The sequence below is a fragment of the Lichenostomus cassidix genome, chromosome 7, assembly GCF_008360975.1.
Source record: "Lichenostomus cassidix isolate B80296 chromosome 7, HeHo_3.0, whole genome shotgun sequence".
In the NCBI taxonomy this organism is placed as follows: Eukaryota; Metazoa; Chordata; class Aves; order Passeriformes; family Meliphagidae; genus Lichenostomus; species Lichenostomus cassidix.
In genome coordinates, this window is record NC_139488.1 from 8,024,432 (window position 1) to 8,040,915 (window position 16,484).

The following is a 16,484-nucleotide window of genomic DNA, read 5'->3' on the forward strand; positions in this document are numbered from 1 at the left end:
ACCCAGTATAATACAGTTTCCAGTTTGGATCAATTCCAGCTGTCAGACCCCAATTTACTAACCACAGTGGGAAGGACACGAGTTTTCTTTGAGAAGGTCAGTGTAATTTAAGGTTATTGAAAGTGAGTAAACCTGCTCCACCTTTAGGAAGAAAACATTGCTGTGGAGTTTTTAGGAGCCACACAGTTATAATGAATAATGAATATATGATACTTTGGTGTAGTGTTTAGTTCAGCCTGAGAGAGAGAAAATAATGGAAGTCTCTTCTTTCTGCCTGGGTGTTCAAATGAAGGAAAATCAAAGCTGTTATACCAGAGCTATATATCAGCTAACATATTTTAGGAACTGCGGAATGATCATAATTACAAAAAAGTCCTCCAGAGAGAAATTATGAGTCATAGTTTATGTTCTCTTTGGTGTTGCTATGGAAAAAGAGGTTAGTGCCAATGGTCATACAGCAATATTAATCTCTGATCTGAAAGAAAAATAAATAACAATCTCTAGCTTAACCCAAAGCAGATTTATTCTCAGTTACTGCAGCACACTCCATTAAAGGGGATAACCACGTAAGAAAAATTAAAGATGACATTGATTATCAGCTCTCAACATGCAGTTAGGGAGAGTTCCTTACTTGAATTAGTGTGCACTTCAGACTCCTGCAAATGAATTGGTAGAGTGAGAGGAAGGGAAAAAAGGCATTTTGATCAAAAGGAGGGGCAGGAAAGATCAGCCACCACTGATAGCTGCAAGTATGATGATTAAAATTTCTTTATGCACGCAGTTAGACTCAGCCCGGGGTTGGATGCTGGCTCAAATGCAAATCCCGAAACAAAACCCTGGCAACGGGCAGTTCGAAGTGGTGGAAAGTGGCTCTCAGCCTTTTTCCGTTTATTTGGGAAAGCCAGGGCCGTGAGTCAGGGAGCGGTGGATATTTGCGTGCTGAGTCAGCACCTCCGGGGCTCTGCCAGTTGTTTCCTGCCCCTTGTTTGGTTGCCGAGGCAAAACCCTGGCCAGGACCGGGGCCAAACAGCTGCGTGCTCTCTTTGCCTTGCTATGGGCGAACCTTTCTCTTTGCCTGCAGGAAGGCTACCTGACACCTCCCCTTGACACCCAGAGTGAGTGTGTGTCCCAGAGGGTCACAGTAAAACTTTGCCAGCTGCCTAGCTGGCAATGTTTTCAGGAATTGTAGCTACGCTTGCTCCGTCTCAGGCAGTTCCCGACAGCAAAGACCTTGCAGTCAGAACTTAGCTTAAAATTTTGCTCACAGTGCACCCTGCAAAGCAGGGTAGAGCCCTCCTTTCTGCCACACCGCTGCATCTGCTGTGCTGATGGCAGGAAAACTTTTTGTCCTGTTGATGAGCTAAGCAGATTGGACTGGGGAGATACACAGACCTCATGTCCTGTATCTGTGCACGCAGCTCTCGCTGATGATCACAGGAGTTGTACATGTGGCCCAAAACCATTGTCTGGCTCAAAGGGTTTTTTGAGCCAGCTGAAGGCTTTCAGGGTTGGACTGGCCCCTCGAACAGTTTGACCTCTAACAAATTGCCATTACTTCACTAATTCTTCTGAGCTTACCTCCTTTTGAAGTGTGTGACTATCAGTCATCAGTTGTGCAGGTGTTTGGCATTACAGCCTACAACAACTGAGGCTTTTCATTGCATCAGTGTCAATGGCTATCAGGTGTATTTTACCTTCTGGTCCTTTTCTTCTTCCTTTTCTTCTGTCTGGTAAAGAGACAGAACATGCTTCAGCCAGGCCTGTATGATGGCTTTCAATGCAGTCTCTTATTTGACAGAGAAATGGTCCAGAAAACCCGTATTTGTGCCTTTTCACAGAGGAGCTGGCTCGTGGATTAGCACGTGGGGGTCAACAGGATGCTCTTTGCTCTTTCCCCTAAAAGGGGACAAAAATGTCAGCTGGTTTTCTGTCATTGAAAATGAAGTATCAGCAGCTGCGGAGTGCTGCTAGTTTAAATATTTATACCATAAGGGCTTTATCACACCCTTTTTCTTTGTGCAAATCTCCCACCAGTTTTGGTGGAGGTCAAACTCTGAATCTGTGCAGCAGCTCACAGGTCAGGTCTTCCAAGGAATAATGGTACAAGTGGAGCTGTTACCGTGTCAGGAAGCGTAAACAAGCAGTTTTAAAAAAAAGTAATTATGTAGACAAACCTGTCAACACCATCATGGAATACTCATGCACATGCTTGGCATCTGCCAGCCTGACAAGATCCAGGCACATACTTGAGATACTTGAAAGAATACAATGCTGCTGGTCCTACAGTCTGTCTCCTCCCTCTAACACTAAGTTTTGCAGGCTGATGTTTTCAGTCAGGCCTCGAGAATGGAAGGCAAGGGGCAGAAACAGCTTGGGGGACATCTTGAGAGCCTGAGCCTGCTTCCTTCTCTGGTTCATAAGAAAGCACATAAGCAGACATTCATGAGTTGAGTAAATGTTTTTCTCTCTTGCAAAGCATGCTTTCTTTTGTTTGTCAGGATTACAGACCCACCTGTCCTTGTAAATGTGCAATTGTGATGGAGAAAATATTTAATTCTAGTCCTGCAGCTGATGGCTCTGTGTGTGCTGTATTCTGAAGTGGGTATTTGAGTTAATTCTCCCAGATGCTCAGTATCTGCATTTCCAATGGTTTTACTGGATAGCATTGTAATGCTCTTAGAACACTGTGCGTGGGATTCATTTCAGCATCTCTAAAACTGGATAAAGCATGGCCAGGGGTATTGTTTGAATTAAAGCTTAGCAGGACAAACAAACCAGCATATCTGAAAGCAAAATGTAAACATGATGCTGGGGCTCCTGGTTAGCACTTGGTGGCTGCGGGAGGTTGACAGCTGCTACATAAAGGTTAAACGTGCTTTCTTTGGTCTGTCAGGAAAATTAAGCCTGCTAAAGACTATGTGGCACTCTAGAAGACAAGAGTTTATCTGTGTGCATAAACAGAACATAGACTTCAATATAAATATGCTTTCAGGACTATTTAGAGTATTAGGAGTATGCCGCAGTCCACTAAAAAGATGCAGACTGAGCTAGCAGATTTTGGAAAGTGCCTGAATACATTTAGATGGGCTAGAAATCTGACAAGTGTCTGGAAAGCAAAGCACTGGTGTTTGCATTGCTAAATAACAGCATAGGATGAGAAAGAAAATGGTATAGGTACAACAGGGACATGAACTGAAGTAATAAGTACTTGACCTTTAAATTTCATCTTTGCCAGCTTCTCAGACTGCTTCTCCCAAAGACTGACATGGCTGTGTTTTATATTATGCTTTTATTGGTCATATTCATAGTTAGTTACAAGTAAAAATTATTGAAATCCATCGTAGTTAATACAAAATAAAAATATAGCTGCACGAGTTATGCCATGATTTTTCTTAGAAACAGTATCTTCTATATGATACCATGCACTTAAGAGCTTAACTCTTAATAGTACTCGCCTACACTAAGCTCTGACTAACTAACTTCCAGTGTGATTTACTGGTTACAGGTATTATCCCTGTGGAGTAATACCTGTTAATTATTTCGTAATGTAACTTCTGCTGTAACTTTTATTTCTCCTGTAATTTGTGATTCTAAACACAAAAGGAAGCAACCTTTTAGTGCAATGTTAAGTATCAGTAGAATTTTTATATATATAAAAAAATAAAAATAACCCACTGCATAAACAACCAAGGATGTAAGGTAACTGTTGTGGGTATTGTGCTTCCCTTTCCTCCCTTCCCCCTTACCTTTGTTAAGTGACAGGAATGAACATTCATAGTGAACAAACTACCTTGTAACCTCTCATTTTCAATTAATTTAGAAAAATTACAGACTAGCAATTTTGGGAGCAGGTAGGTGACTTTGATCAAAATTATTAGCAGAGAACCAAATCCTGTGGCTTTGCAGACTCATACTTACGTAAATTCATCCCTGCCATGAAGCTCAATCCATAACACATTGTTCCCTTTGGACATGCCTGAAAGAGTATTTCACCTTTTTGAAGGAATTGTCCTTACATCCCTGTAATTAACTAACTCTCCTGTGTAGATATAGCTCTATATATGAAATATTTTGTAAAAAGATAAATTATGCTATTTTCAAAATACTCTGAGATACAAAGTTGTGCAGGTGCAAAGTTTGATAGTATATTGCTATAAAGACTAAGAATTAATTCATGTTATCTGTATATATACTTTAAGCTGGGAGTATAGATGGAATATTGTGGGGGGTTATTTTTGCGTTTTTTTACATTTCATAGCATTTCATATTTTCTTCAGGCTACCTTCATGTTCCTATCAAACACCTATTTTTTTCTTTTTGATTTCTGAACCCTTAAAGGTGCAGTAACTGATCACACAATCATGCTTGTCATTAACATATTTCCATACCTCCATTAGATGGAAAAACATCTCTTTTTTTTTTTTATTTTCCCCCATCTAAACACAGTCATTTCTTCTAAATGAATGGCGAGTGACTACTGCAAAAATCTTTCCCCCACTGAAATGAATGGAACTGAGTTTTCAGCTTTGCCTTTTAAGTACTCTGCTCTTTTAGTCCTACAGTGCCGTGGAGCAAAGCCCCTAACTAACTATACATGTGTGCACAGTTTCTGAGGCGGTTAGTATTCATGGAGCAAGGCAAGGCAACTGAAATCAAATGTTCTCATTGGTATTCCTACATTTACATACAAAACTACTCACAGTGCTGGGAAATACTGAGGGAAGAAGAGAGAACAGAAATGCTTGGGTCTTGGCTACTCTCCTTGCATTCCTCTGACCTAAGAAAGCCAGCTGACTAGCTTGCTTCTATCAGACATACTCTCGTCCTGCTAGTCTCTTACACCAGTTGGCAGCATCCCATAATTCATGAACACCAGTGACTGGCCCTAAAACAGAGCCACACTGCAGCCTGTGTCATTGACCCTGTCCACTCTGCATTCCAACACGATGCAATAAATTATCACTGCAGAGAAAAGGATGGAAGAGGCTTAGTTGCTAGTCCTGCCTGTGCAGCTGAAACCAGTTCCTCGTCTAGGTAAAACCGTGTGTGTCTGGCAGGCGAAGGAGGGCTCGGGACACTTATGTAGTTTGGTCCACTTGCAGGACGGCTGCTTGGGTCGTTTCTTCATCAGATTGTTCCGTTTCCCCGCCAACTGGGTGGTTTCTCTCATCGTACAGTTTCTGGCTAGGAGCTTCTAGAGGCACCCCGTACTCTTCATCATCTTCCACAATGGACAGCTCGATGTTGTTGTTCACCATGGCCTTCCCTTCCGCTCTGGCCTCTTTCTCTAGAGAATCGACAGCTGCCTTGCCCTCCTCGGCCAGAGAGGTGGTGGGTGTCATATCTGAGTGCATATCAGCAAAGGACATTTCATCCTCGTTCTCAGCCTGCTCATTGCTTGCAGTTTCTGATGGTCTGTCCTCAGCTTCTGCGGGGCTTTCTCCTTCGCGGTTTTTCTTCATGTTGAATGTGAGGGGAGAAACTTTGAAACCTGAGCCCTTTGAAGAGGAGGATTTCTGGTGATGCACAGTAAGTGTTTTCTTGATCTTTTCTCTCCGTTCAGGGGACACAATCTTTGTGCTGATCTTGTTCATCTTCTTCTCAATGTTTTGGCGGGAAAATGCTTTCTTGAGGCTGTCCACCTTCTTGAGGCTGGATCTTTTAAGTTTCTCAGCTCTTGATTCTTCTGTTTTCTCCTCTGCACTGTCATCCAAGTCATCTTCCTCATGAAATGTTTCATCATCTGAACCCAATTCCACTGTGTGCAAGGTTTCTTCCAGTGTTTTGTTCTCATCCACAGGCTCCTCTTTTCCCTCTGTAATGCTAGGAATGGGCTCTTTTGCAAAAACACTGGCAGGGATCTCATTTTCCTCCTGAAAGAATTGACAATATTTGAGTTTCATAGTTCACAGGACACAAATTTAATAAACAAAGCACAACCCTGAACAATTCCCCCCCTCCCCTCAATGATGAGATGAATGCTGAACATTTATTGGTTTTTTCAATACATTTAACCAGTAACAAACCACTCAAAGCTCACTCAACCATTATCTGGTAAAGTTTAAGACTTATGAGCTGTCAGCTGTAAGACTACTCTTTCAAAGTCACTTGGAAAGTATGCAGAATGGAAATCCTGTTCTTTATCATTTATATTAGATACTCTTCAATAAGAGTTTAGCTGTCAAGTGTACATCTGCCACTGGGGAGAAGGGAGGCTATGGTGGGGAGGGAGACTATACTGCAGTCTGCCAGAAGTCACATAACCCCACAGAGCTTTCAGTTTCTTGAACCAAAGACAGAATATCTCTGCAGAACGGTTGGTTGCATCTGGGAAGTATCTCAAATGGCAAATGCAGTTAGTACTTTTGCCATATTCCTGGGAAATGTATGTTGCTTTAAAAAAAGATTGTTGATATTGAGAAACCCTGCAGTCCATGATGTTTAGAGTATATCCTATTTTACAGCTATTTACAGGAAAGGAAAAGCTAATAAATTTGGTTGGTAAATATTAAAATGTGGACAGGGCAACTCCTTGAAACGTAAGAATAAAAATTTATGGTATACAAAAATAAAAAGACATTATACTACATAGAAAACAGGAGCTTCTAGCTAACAGGAAAAGTATTGCTTTTTAGAAACAAAACCAAAAAAGGACACAGAAAGAAAGAAGGTATCTGAAAACAAAACAGGCTGAGCAAGGGCAGAGGCTGCAGCTCGTAATGAGGGATGTCTGTGACCACCGAGTGCAGAAGCTCTGCAACCCTGAGCAGCTCAGAGGCAGCACAATGAACACTCTGTTCTGTGGGAGGTTTTGCAGGCATCTGCCCATGCAAAGAAAATGAGGCTCCTTGCACACTCCTCCTCTCAGCATTTTGAGCCTTGGATCTGCATAGTCTCTATTCATTACCTTTTTTATCACTTTCAGACAGAGTGCATGCAATTTCATTTCCTCACATGCATTGGAAGGATTTTCTTTTCCCTCTTTTCCCTCCTCCCTCCATATTTATCTTTAGATACAGAAAGCAGTAAGTGCTGAGTGAAATGGTTGTAATAGTCTCAGATCTGTCCCTAGTGGGCTGGAGTGTACAGTTAACAGGGAAAAAGGCCACATACACTTCCAAGTTCATGCTCATTATTTCAGGCCTGAGCATACAGTTGTGATCACTGCAGAGAATAGTGTCTTGGGTTAAATTTGCTGTCAAGGCTATTATATGTGGTTGTTGTTTAGCCTGTAGAAGAGAAGTCTCAGGGGTGACCTTATTGTTCTCTACAACTCCCTGAAAGGAGGCTGTGGTCAGGTGGGGGTCAGGCTCTTCTCCCAGGCAACCAGCGATAGGACAAGAGGACACTTAAACTTTGTCAGGGAAGCTTTTGGTTGGACATTAGGAAGAATCTCTTCCCAGAAAGAGTGATTAGACACTGGGATGTGCTGCCCAGGGAGGTGGTGGAGTCACTGTCCCTGGAGGTGTTAAAAAGAAAGACTGGATGTGGCACTTGGGGCCACGCTCTGGTTGACAAGGTGGTGTTGGGCCATAGGTTGGACTCAATGATCTCGAGGGGTCATTTCCAACCCACTTGTTTGTGTTACTCTGTGATTCTATTACAAAAAAAGGACTACTTTGTAGCCCTTCTGGAACTCAAGAATATGCAATGTAGATGAGCAGAATACTTTTATACCCTATATATACAGTGATTCAAGTATGCTGCTTAATATCCCTCAAGGATATAAAAATGAAAAGTATAAAAGAAATGGATGCTGGTTTGACAGTTTGTATGTGCTTTATTCCTATGGTTTTTGCACACTTTCTGGGCCAGTGGCTTCAGTCAGATACACTGGCACACACAAAGCTTTCCAAGCCCTTTGCCTGCAGTGGAACACCTAATGAAGCCAACACTCTTCTCCTGACACCTATAATGTTGTTGCAACTATCAGCAACAGTGACCAAGATAACAAAACAAAGGAAACTTGCACCAGCTTTAAGTGAAACCAGCTGGTAACTGCTGTACAAATATTTATATTTTCTCTCCACTGCAGTTAATGAAAGGTGGATTACACGAGTGGGTGCAGCATTGAATTATTCCCCAGAGCATGCAACCTCAGTATAAAGCTCAATTTTCATGTCTGTTGCATTCTTTCCAAACCTAGGTAATCACACACAGTTTTAGACATCTGAACAAGTGCCTGAATGGTATAGAAAACTCTGATTTTAATGGGTCAGGGTGGGTTGTTACTTTTAAAGTATTTTATCTAGGAAAGTTGTATCATAGGAGTTTGATCACAGTGCAGTCTGAGCCAGAGATGGGTTTGAGAGGTCCTTGTCAAGGTCAGTTTAGCTCTGTCTACAGTATTCATGTTTAACTGAAGTACTGCATACAGTCTCTAGAAGAATATGGACATAGATCTGATTTCAATGTTTATGAAGTTTCTGAGTAGAAGAGAGACTGTCGAACTAACCATATTTATAAAGGGAAAAAAACCAAACCCAAACAAAAATATATTACATAATAATGAGCTAATGATTCAATTAAAAGCAGATCCTAGGTGGTCTTTGGCTATCAGGCAGTACTGGCATTCAAGTCATCACCCCTCTGTCTAAGCTTCCTGCATGGCTCTGGAAAACATCAACCTCTGGGCATCTATTTGTGTGCTTACAAAATGGGAATGATACGCTTTGCTATGTCATGTTTCCGAAAGACCTTAGGATTACAGGAACTATTAAAATGCAAATGAAAATAAATTAAGTAAAATGCTCTGAAAACACGAGGGTGGTATAGCAGGAATGCTCTGTGGTGGAACAGACATTTCTATTTCAAACATGGTTACTGATAACACGTTGTAAGTGGCCTAGTGATAACTTTTTGGTCTTACAAGTTTATATGACAGCTATATTTTGTTTTGATACATTTTTTAAGCAGTCTGCTATTTCATTTAGGAAGACTAGAACAATACACTGAAAAATGCCAGCTGCTACAAACTGCATAACTATTTTCCATGCCAAAAGAAGTAGAACTTTGATCTTTTCTTCTTGATCTAATCTAAAATTCTAAGAAAGCAATACATCTTTGTATTTTCCACATCTGAGTTCAAAAACAGCCCTTGCATTATTGTTTTCCCAGATGGGCTTGACTGTAGGTAGCTAGCTCCTCTGAATTTTATTTTTCCATGTAGGAGATAAATAGAATAGTGGAAGTTGTCTGCATGAAACAACTGTTGCTAACACCAGTAATACAGCATAGTTAACATCAGTGCCTTCCTTGTGGCTTTCACCAGCCATTCTTGGGAACTTCCTGTAGGCTGTAATTTCATCCCTATCTTTTATGAAAAGGAGTGAGATCTGTAACAGTGTACTGCAAAACTGGGTGGCCTGAGTGAACAGGTAGTTAATTTACTCAAGGAATGCTGAATCTCTGATGCTGCATGAGGGAAATCAATCTGCTTTGGTTTGTTTTTTTGTTACATTTGCTGTATGAGGCCATGACCTTCAAGAATGAGAGATGGCATTTTCCCAGTCCAGGCTCCTCTGTACGTTGTAGATGCTATTATATCCCTAAATGATCACTAGTCTAAAACTTGTTTTGCTACACAAAATAGGTCAAAACATGACAAATCCTTCTGAAAGCAGCTACAACTCCACCTACTTTCCTTTGGACAAATACATGCTCTTCAGACCTGGATGTCACCGTGGGGAGGGAGGGAGGGAGGGCAGGGAGGAGGGAAGTGCCACCCGCCTATTTGCACGTCCTGTGCAGGCTGGGGCGGTGGCTGCACCGTCCCCCTGACCTCCCACAGCACACCTGGGCCCAGTCCAAAGAGCTGTGGGAGGTATTTTTGTCATTAATCAATGTAAGAGTATTCTCCCTGCAAGGCTCGAGCTGGAAATACAGCATTATCGGCTTGTAATTCTTCTGGTTCCCTCACTTGATCGTTTTTGTGTTTGAGGTTGCTTTTTCAAAAGATTATTGCAGTGATCCATACAAAAAGATACAATCAAATGGATAATTTTCTGTGCCCTCCTATTGCTTCATTTTAGGATGAAGGATTTACCAACTGCGGCATCTGAAAGGGACTTAAATATTAGTGTGCTTGACCCCAAGCTGCAATTCTAACTTATTTTATCTGTCCTATTTGCATGACATTTAACCAGTAAACATGACATTTAATTGAAAAAATTAAACATGAGCCTTTTTTTATCTTCCATTTTGCTTCTGCAGCTAAAAAAGCAAACAAAACCCCCACCAAACCAGAACCAAAAAGCTGGTCATGTGGCAAGAACAAAATAGAGGGGAACAATGCCAAAGCTTAACGAGGATTTTTAAAACAGTCACTTCAGTGTTTTGCTAAATTGCTGTGTCATTTGTAATAACTTTTGCATCCTCAAATTCTTGGAATGGAGCTCCCTTAAAATATGCCACCAATTAAAGAAATATATGCAGACATTCTAGGGAGAGAAAACTAGGAGCATTTTAATGGAAAATATGTAAATAGGTGAACTTTTCTAAACACAGTTCATTCTCAGTGCATAAGCAGAGGAAAAGCTGATGCTGGAGTGGCAGCAAAGTTTCATAAAGTGCAGAGCTGGAGCTCAGTTGTGTGTCTTGTCTATGCTCAGTGCTCCCACCAAGTATTAGGGAGTTTAGGGTATATGGTGAATGCAGAACTGAATCACAAATGAGTTTTATTATTATTTTCATACTGAGCTGTCTCCCTAAGCTGGAGAAGCTGGTTCTAATGAGAAACATGCTCTGTGAAGTTTGGCATTGGTTTTTTCAGTGGAAAAAAAGGATCCCTCAGCTGAAGAGGAGTCCCATACATCCAGATTTCCCTTTGTTTTCACAGAAATCTGGCGTCGATATGGCTTCATTTCTTAGACTTCTCCTTCCTGCAATTGTTTTTCCATGGATTCCTGTGTAAGGCAGGTCAGAAACCCAGCCAGCCTGCTGCTTTTCCCCCTGTCCAATTATCCTAGCAAGGCAGTGGCCCTGCTGGCTACCAGACTGTCCCTCCTCCAGCCTGAAAGGAGATCCTGCAGGGAGAGTTCAAGGAGGTGGGCATGCAGGTACAGCCTGGGCACCCCTCTGGGTGCAGCCCCTTCCCAGTGGAAAATCCCAGCTGCTCCCAGACTCCACTGGAGAAAGCCCTGGGTGCTGCCCACCCTAGCCACGCTCTCACACCCCCAGGAAGCTCTACCAACCACCCCCAGGTTTCCAGACAGCCAAAATGCCATTTAACTGCAGGCCACAGCCAGGAGCAATTCCCAGTTGACAGCTAATTTTTTTTGTTGTTTTTTTCTTAAATTTAACTGCAGTGTTTCTTTTTTAAGTCTTGTGTTCCTGACCTGCACTGGCTTTGGATTGGTTAAGTTCATCATCCTGCACTGTGGTGACATATTTTTTGGTGCAAGATGGGAACAGAGTCACCTAAATCCCTGTAAAAGCTGTGGAGAACAGATCTGTTGTCCAAAGGCACCAGCCCAGTGCCAGGCAGTGGATTTTCTTCATCTATCATACTGGGACCAGGGCCTGTGTTGTTAGCCTTCGGTTTGTGCACTTTAGGACCCATATTAAGGATGGGTTCAGAGGTTTAAATGGGCCTTAGCTTTACACTATTTAGTGCCAGGAAACAAGCCAGCAGGACACTGCTTTACCCTTCAAACCTTGGTGATTTTTACTGTTGCTTTCACCCGGTCCCTGCCAATTGCTGCCAGTGGAAGATCCCCACCCAAGGCAATGTCAACTGTCCTGCACACACAGAGCTCTGTTTGTCTTTCCTCTCTGCATTATGTCATCTCAAAATAGTAAATATTGAGTTCTCTGGAGGAAGACGCTTGTTGCAACAGCAAGGCCTTCATTCTCATGCTCAGAGGTATGAGAAATGTTAAAAATTACCTTCCCCCAGGCCTTGCTGATGCCCCACCCCACAGGAAATTTTCCAGGTCTAGGTCTGAACCTGGAGGCGGGAGCCAGTCATTAGCTAACGGGGCCTGGGAGATGGCAGTGTTTTGACATACAGTAATAGACCTTAAATTAGTTGCAGAACTGCAGAGAACATGTGTCTTTTAATTTACCCAGTCTCTGGAATAATTTCCACATTCCTTCTGGGGTGGAAACATGGCGCAGCTCCTCCTCTTCTGGCCTGACAAGCCTGGACTGTAATTTGGGAGAACAATAAGCAGGGAGGTGGGGGCTTCCTTTCTGGGGGAATTGCCTGTGCACTAACCAGGCCTGCCAGCTTTTTAGAATCAAGTACTCTCTAATTTTGGGATGGTTTAGATAGAAAAACCCCCAACAACCCAAGGAGCAGAGTCAGTGACTGACAGAGGTAATGCCCAGCTGCCAAGTTCAGCATGAGGCACTGGTGAAGCACCCGAGCTGTGACTACCCCAGCCCAACATTTGCTCTCCTACCCTCCCTCAGTGATTTGTGGAAGCCTGTCTTTATTTTGTTAAAATATGTGAAAGTCATGTCCTGTGTTTAGTTAAAGCTCACGGCGTGTTCTATCCAGACCATTGCTTAAAAAGGGGAAAATATGCAAACTGTAGCTATCACTGGATGGACTCCCAGGAAGCTGAGTTTTTAAGCTGAATTTTTAGCTCATCTCTGAATGGGCCAGATGAGCCCTGCAGAGTGCAGCAGGGCAGGAGGAGACAGGGAGCTGCAGCCCTGCCCCTCTCCTCATTCTCAGGACAGATGCAGTAGCAGTTTTAAGTGGTATTTCTACTAAAAGTTTGCAAAATGGGCTCTTTCCTCAAGTTTGCCAGGAGTTTGGAAAAACATAAGGGCTCTTCAAGTTTACCTAAACCCCAAAACACACAATAAAACAATCCTTTCTCCACATATGCTAGAAGTTAGTAAAATATCGCTCTTTCCCCTCGTTTGCAGAGATTGAAAGGAGACAGTTTTTTCAGGCATGCTAAGAGTTAGCAAAACAAGGTCTCTTTCCTCAGGCTCACTAGGAGTTAGTAAAAGACAACTTTATCTCCAAGACTGCAAGAGTTAAAGAGGGCTCTTTCCCAAAGTTTGCTAAAAGTTAGGGAAAAAAAAAAAGTGGAAAAGACTGCTCTTTTCCCAGGTTTCCTAAAAGTTAGGAAAACATGCTTTCCCCTCATCCACCAAGAGGAAAAGTGGGTGTTTCTCCTGAATTTGCTAAGAATAAAAAAGGGCACTTTCCACAAGGTTAAGAGTTAGTAGAAGACTGCTCTTTTCCCCGAGTTTGCTAAGATGGAAAGGCTTTTCTTCCACATTTGTCAAGTTAGTAAAAGCCAGCTGTTTCCCACGTTTGCTGCGAGTTAGTAACCAGTCAGCTCCTTCCCCGCGTTGGCTGGGCGTTAGCAGAAGGGGGCTGTGCCCTTAGGGGGGCAGGTTTGGCTTAGCAGGCTCGGTGTGCTGGGCGCAGGGCTCTCACCTGGAAGATGAGCACCTTGAAGCGGTCCCGGCGCAGCAGCTGGGCGTGGTGCTGCTCCAGGCGCCGCACCTGGTCGCACTGCCGGTCCAGGCGCTCCCGCACGGCGCGGGTGTGCGCGCACACCTTCCGCGACTTCTCCAGCAGCTTCTCCACCGCCTCGCCCGTGGCGCCGTGGCTGCGGCACAGCTTGCCCAGGTCTTCCTGGATCCCCCGCACCGCGCTTTCCAAGCCCCGCTGCCGCTGCTCCATCTGCCGCTGCTGGGCCTCCACCGCCTCCAGCATGGAGACCAGCTTCTCCAGCAGGGCCAGCACGGTCAGCGCGTTCACCTGCCCGCCGACCGCCTCCGCGGCCGGCAGCGGGGGCACCGCGCTGCCTCCCGCCGCCTCCCCCATGGCTGCGCCGGGACGGGACGGCGCGGACGGGGCCGCTATTAAGGAGAGCGCCTTACCCCTCCCCCGGGGAGGTTTCGGGCAGAGCCCGGCCCCGGCCCGCCCCGGGCAGCCGCCTGTGACCGCCCCGGGAGCGCGGTGCCTCCCCCGTCCCGTGTGGAGCGGCGAGCGGGGAGTTGTCGCCCCGCGCTCGGCCCGGCGCGCCTCGCCTCCTCCGAGCATCAGTAGATGGCAGGAGATACCGCGGAATGCGGCGCGGCTGGCACGGACGCTCCGGAGGGACTGGGGAGAGAAAGACAAGGGGAATGTGCTGGTGGTGATGGGCCGGGAGAGATCCTGCGTGTAGACTGGAATTCAAGCGTGTTTTATAATCTGAAGGCCTCAAACTCATAAGAATAATTTAAAGTGTTTTAATTATTGCTGTAATCAATATAACAATTACTACAATTGTATATTGATATATTTTTAAAAAATTGTTACTACTGTAATAAATATATAAATTACTTTAATCCCATATTAATGTCCTCCGACAATATACAACAATATAGTATCAGTATATTTATTCTTCTATTAGCATACTGATGATAATTTGTAGTAATTGTCATAATAATTAATAAACCTATAAACCATTCACATATGGTGAATCAAATCTCCCATGACTCCTTCCAACAAGTGAACACCCCATGCAACATCAGACTGGCTTTTGGTTTTTTAAAAAATAATAATGTGAATATTTTTTCATCTGCATTGTTATAGGGCTTTTAAAAATAACTTAGGTAATGATTATTCTATTCTATTCTATTCTATTCTATTCTATTCTATTCTATTCTATTCTATTCTATTCCATTCCATTCCATTCCATTCCATTCCATTCCATTCCACTCCATTCTTCTTGGTTTGTTAGTAAAAAATTCCAAACACAAAACATGGGGTGTTTACTTGGTGGAAACTGTGCCAGGAGATTGGATTCACTGCTTGGGATGTGGAAATTAGCTGGGCACTCTGGTTGTCCTGACTGGATTTTCCAGCATTTCTTCAGTAAGAAAGTGGCTGTTTTGGGGGAATAGTGATAAACTGGGTGTGGTGGCAGAGGCACTGTGTTCCCAAGCACCAAAAGGAGCTATTTGGCATGAAGAAATACCAAGCTGTTTATTTAGAATAGTGCATAACTGTTCCCAGGACTGACCCAAACCTGTTATCATCAGGGGAAATGTTGCAAAGTTTCATGGACTTGGGAGGCTCATCCTGTACTGACATTCTCAAGCAGTCAGTATCTTTCTGTCTTCTGTCCTTTACATTTGCTTGGAAACTGTTCTTCCTGCAACACAGCTGTTTCCAGTGCTCGGGTATATAGAATTCTAATATTTGGGTAGCTGAAATATAACGTTTTCTAATATTTGGCAAAATATACTTAATGATTTTCTTGCATCCTGTAGATTAAAAAGTCCACATGACCATGATCCCTGCCCTTTCCTTTGTACACAGGAAAAAAAAAAATTTACTCTGAAAAGGAATACAAATTAATGACTGAACTGTGCTAATGAGTTACCCATTTCAAGCACTGTGTGTTTGAGCCCCTGAATGTTCTGCAATGCTACCTTTTTTTGGTCCTTGCTTTTTTTTCCTCGGGCTGCAACTCCTATTCTTCAAGTTGTGGGAGCTTGAAAAATGCATTTGTGAGTGAGTTCACTTCGGAAAAAAAATTACCGAGTCTGCCAGAGCTGTCCACAGGGGAAACTATGCTGAGACTGTGAAATATGCAGGCTGAGAGGGGAGTGGACATATTTTAAAGGCACAACCTAAACAAAACCCTTCTGTTTCCACGAGCTCTCCCTGGCAGCACTACCTGATACGCCCTTCCCCAGGAAGGACGTGTTTGTGTCTCCAGAGGGCTGCCAGTGTCAATCCCTCTCAGGACAGGATCCTGCCCATCTTGCTTCCTCTCTCCCTCCCTTCATTTTGGCTGGGACTGTGGAGCTGAGGCAAGGAAGAGGAATTTATTTGCAGATAGCAGTAGCTCACCTTGCACTGGCAGAGAGCAGCCTGTGTCCATGCCCAGCTCCATATCTTTCCTATGGCAAAATATCTTTTTAATTTTCCAAATTAATTTTTTTCTTCTGTCCTGCTGGGCTGTGGTGAAGCCCTGGCCTGGCTGTGGTCCCAGCTGCTGGCCAGGCTGGCTTTCCAGCCCATCTCTGATTTGCACTTTGGAGCCTGTCTTCCTGAGCCTTTTTGTATCAACCTTCTGCTGTACCTGGCACAGATGGATGATTGGAGGAGAGAGCTGCCCTGTCTATGGAATCTAAAGAAACACTCTTCTGGCTCCTGTTATGAGCCTTCTGCAAACGTTCAGCAAGTTGAGTGTTTAAAACTCCCAGCCCCGTGCTCATCCTATGGAAAAGTTGTGACAGCCCTTGGGAACCAGCACAAAACACGAAGTATGGTTTGCTGGTCAGTCCTCTGACCCAGCAAAGCAAAGCCAGGGACAGCAGCACTGATGGAGCCCCAGGGGATATTGACACCCCTGGTAGAGGATTCCTCAGGGTCCCCATGGCTTGGGAAGAGGTGCAGTGTTGTCCCTATCCTCCCTTCCCAGACTTGCTGCTTGGGCCACCAGCCTGGAGGCAACACTGTGGGGAAATGGGGGGTGATGAGACCAGGAAAAAAGATGGCTCCAAACTGGTACTTCTCC

General features: G+C 43.8%; 1 protein-coding gene and 1 long non-coding RNA gene across 2 annotated transcripts in view; one reads left to right on the forward strand and one right to left on the reverse strand.

Moving 5' to 3' along the window:
• LOC146434476 (uncharacterized) overlaps positions 1 to 16,484 on the forward strand; it is a 59,372-nt gene that overhangs the window by 11,879 nt on the left and 31,009 nt on the right. The gene's annotated exons all lie outside the window — the stretch shown is intronic.
• Positions 3,271 to 13,825, reverse strand: CAVIN2 (caveolae associated protein 2). Its single transcript, XM_085066047.1, has 2 exons — positions 13,403 to 13,825; positions 3,271 to 5,873 (listed from the first exon to the last, which is right to left on the reverse strand). Exons 1-2 carry the CDS (start codon positions 13,793 to 13,795, stop codon positions 5,079 to 5,081), a joined length of 1,188 nt encoding a protein of 395 aa, XP_084922173.1. The 5' UTR covers positions 13,796 to 13,825; the 3' UTR covers positions 3,271 to 5,078.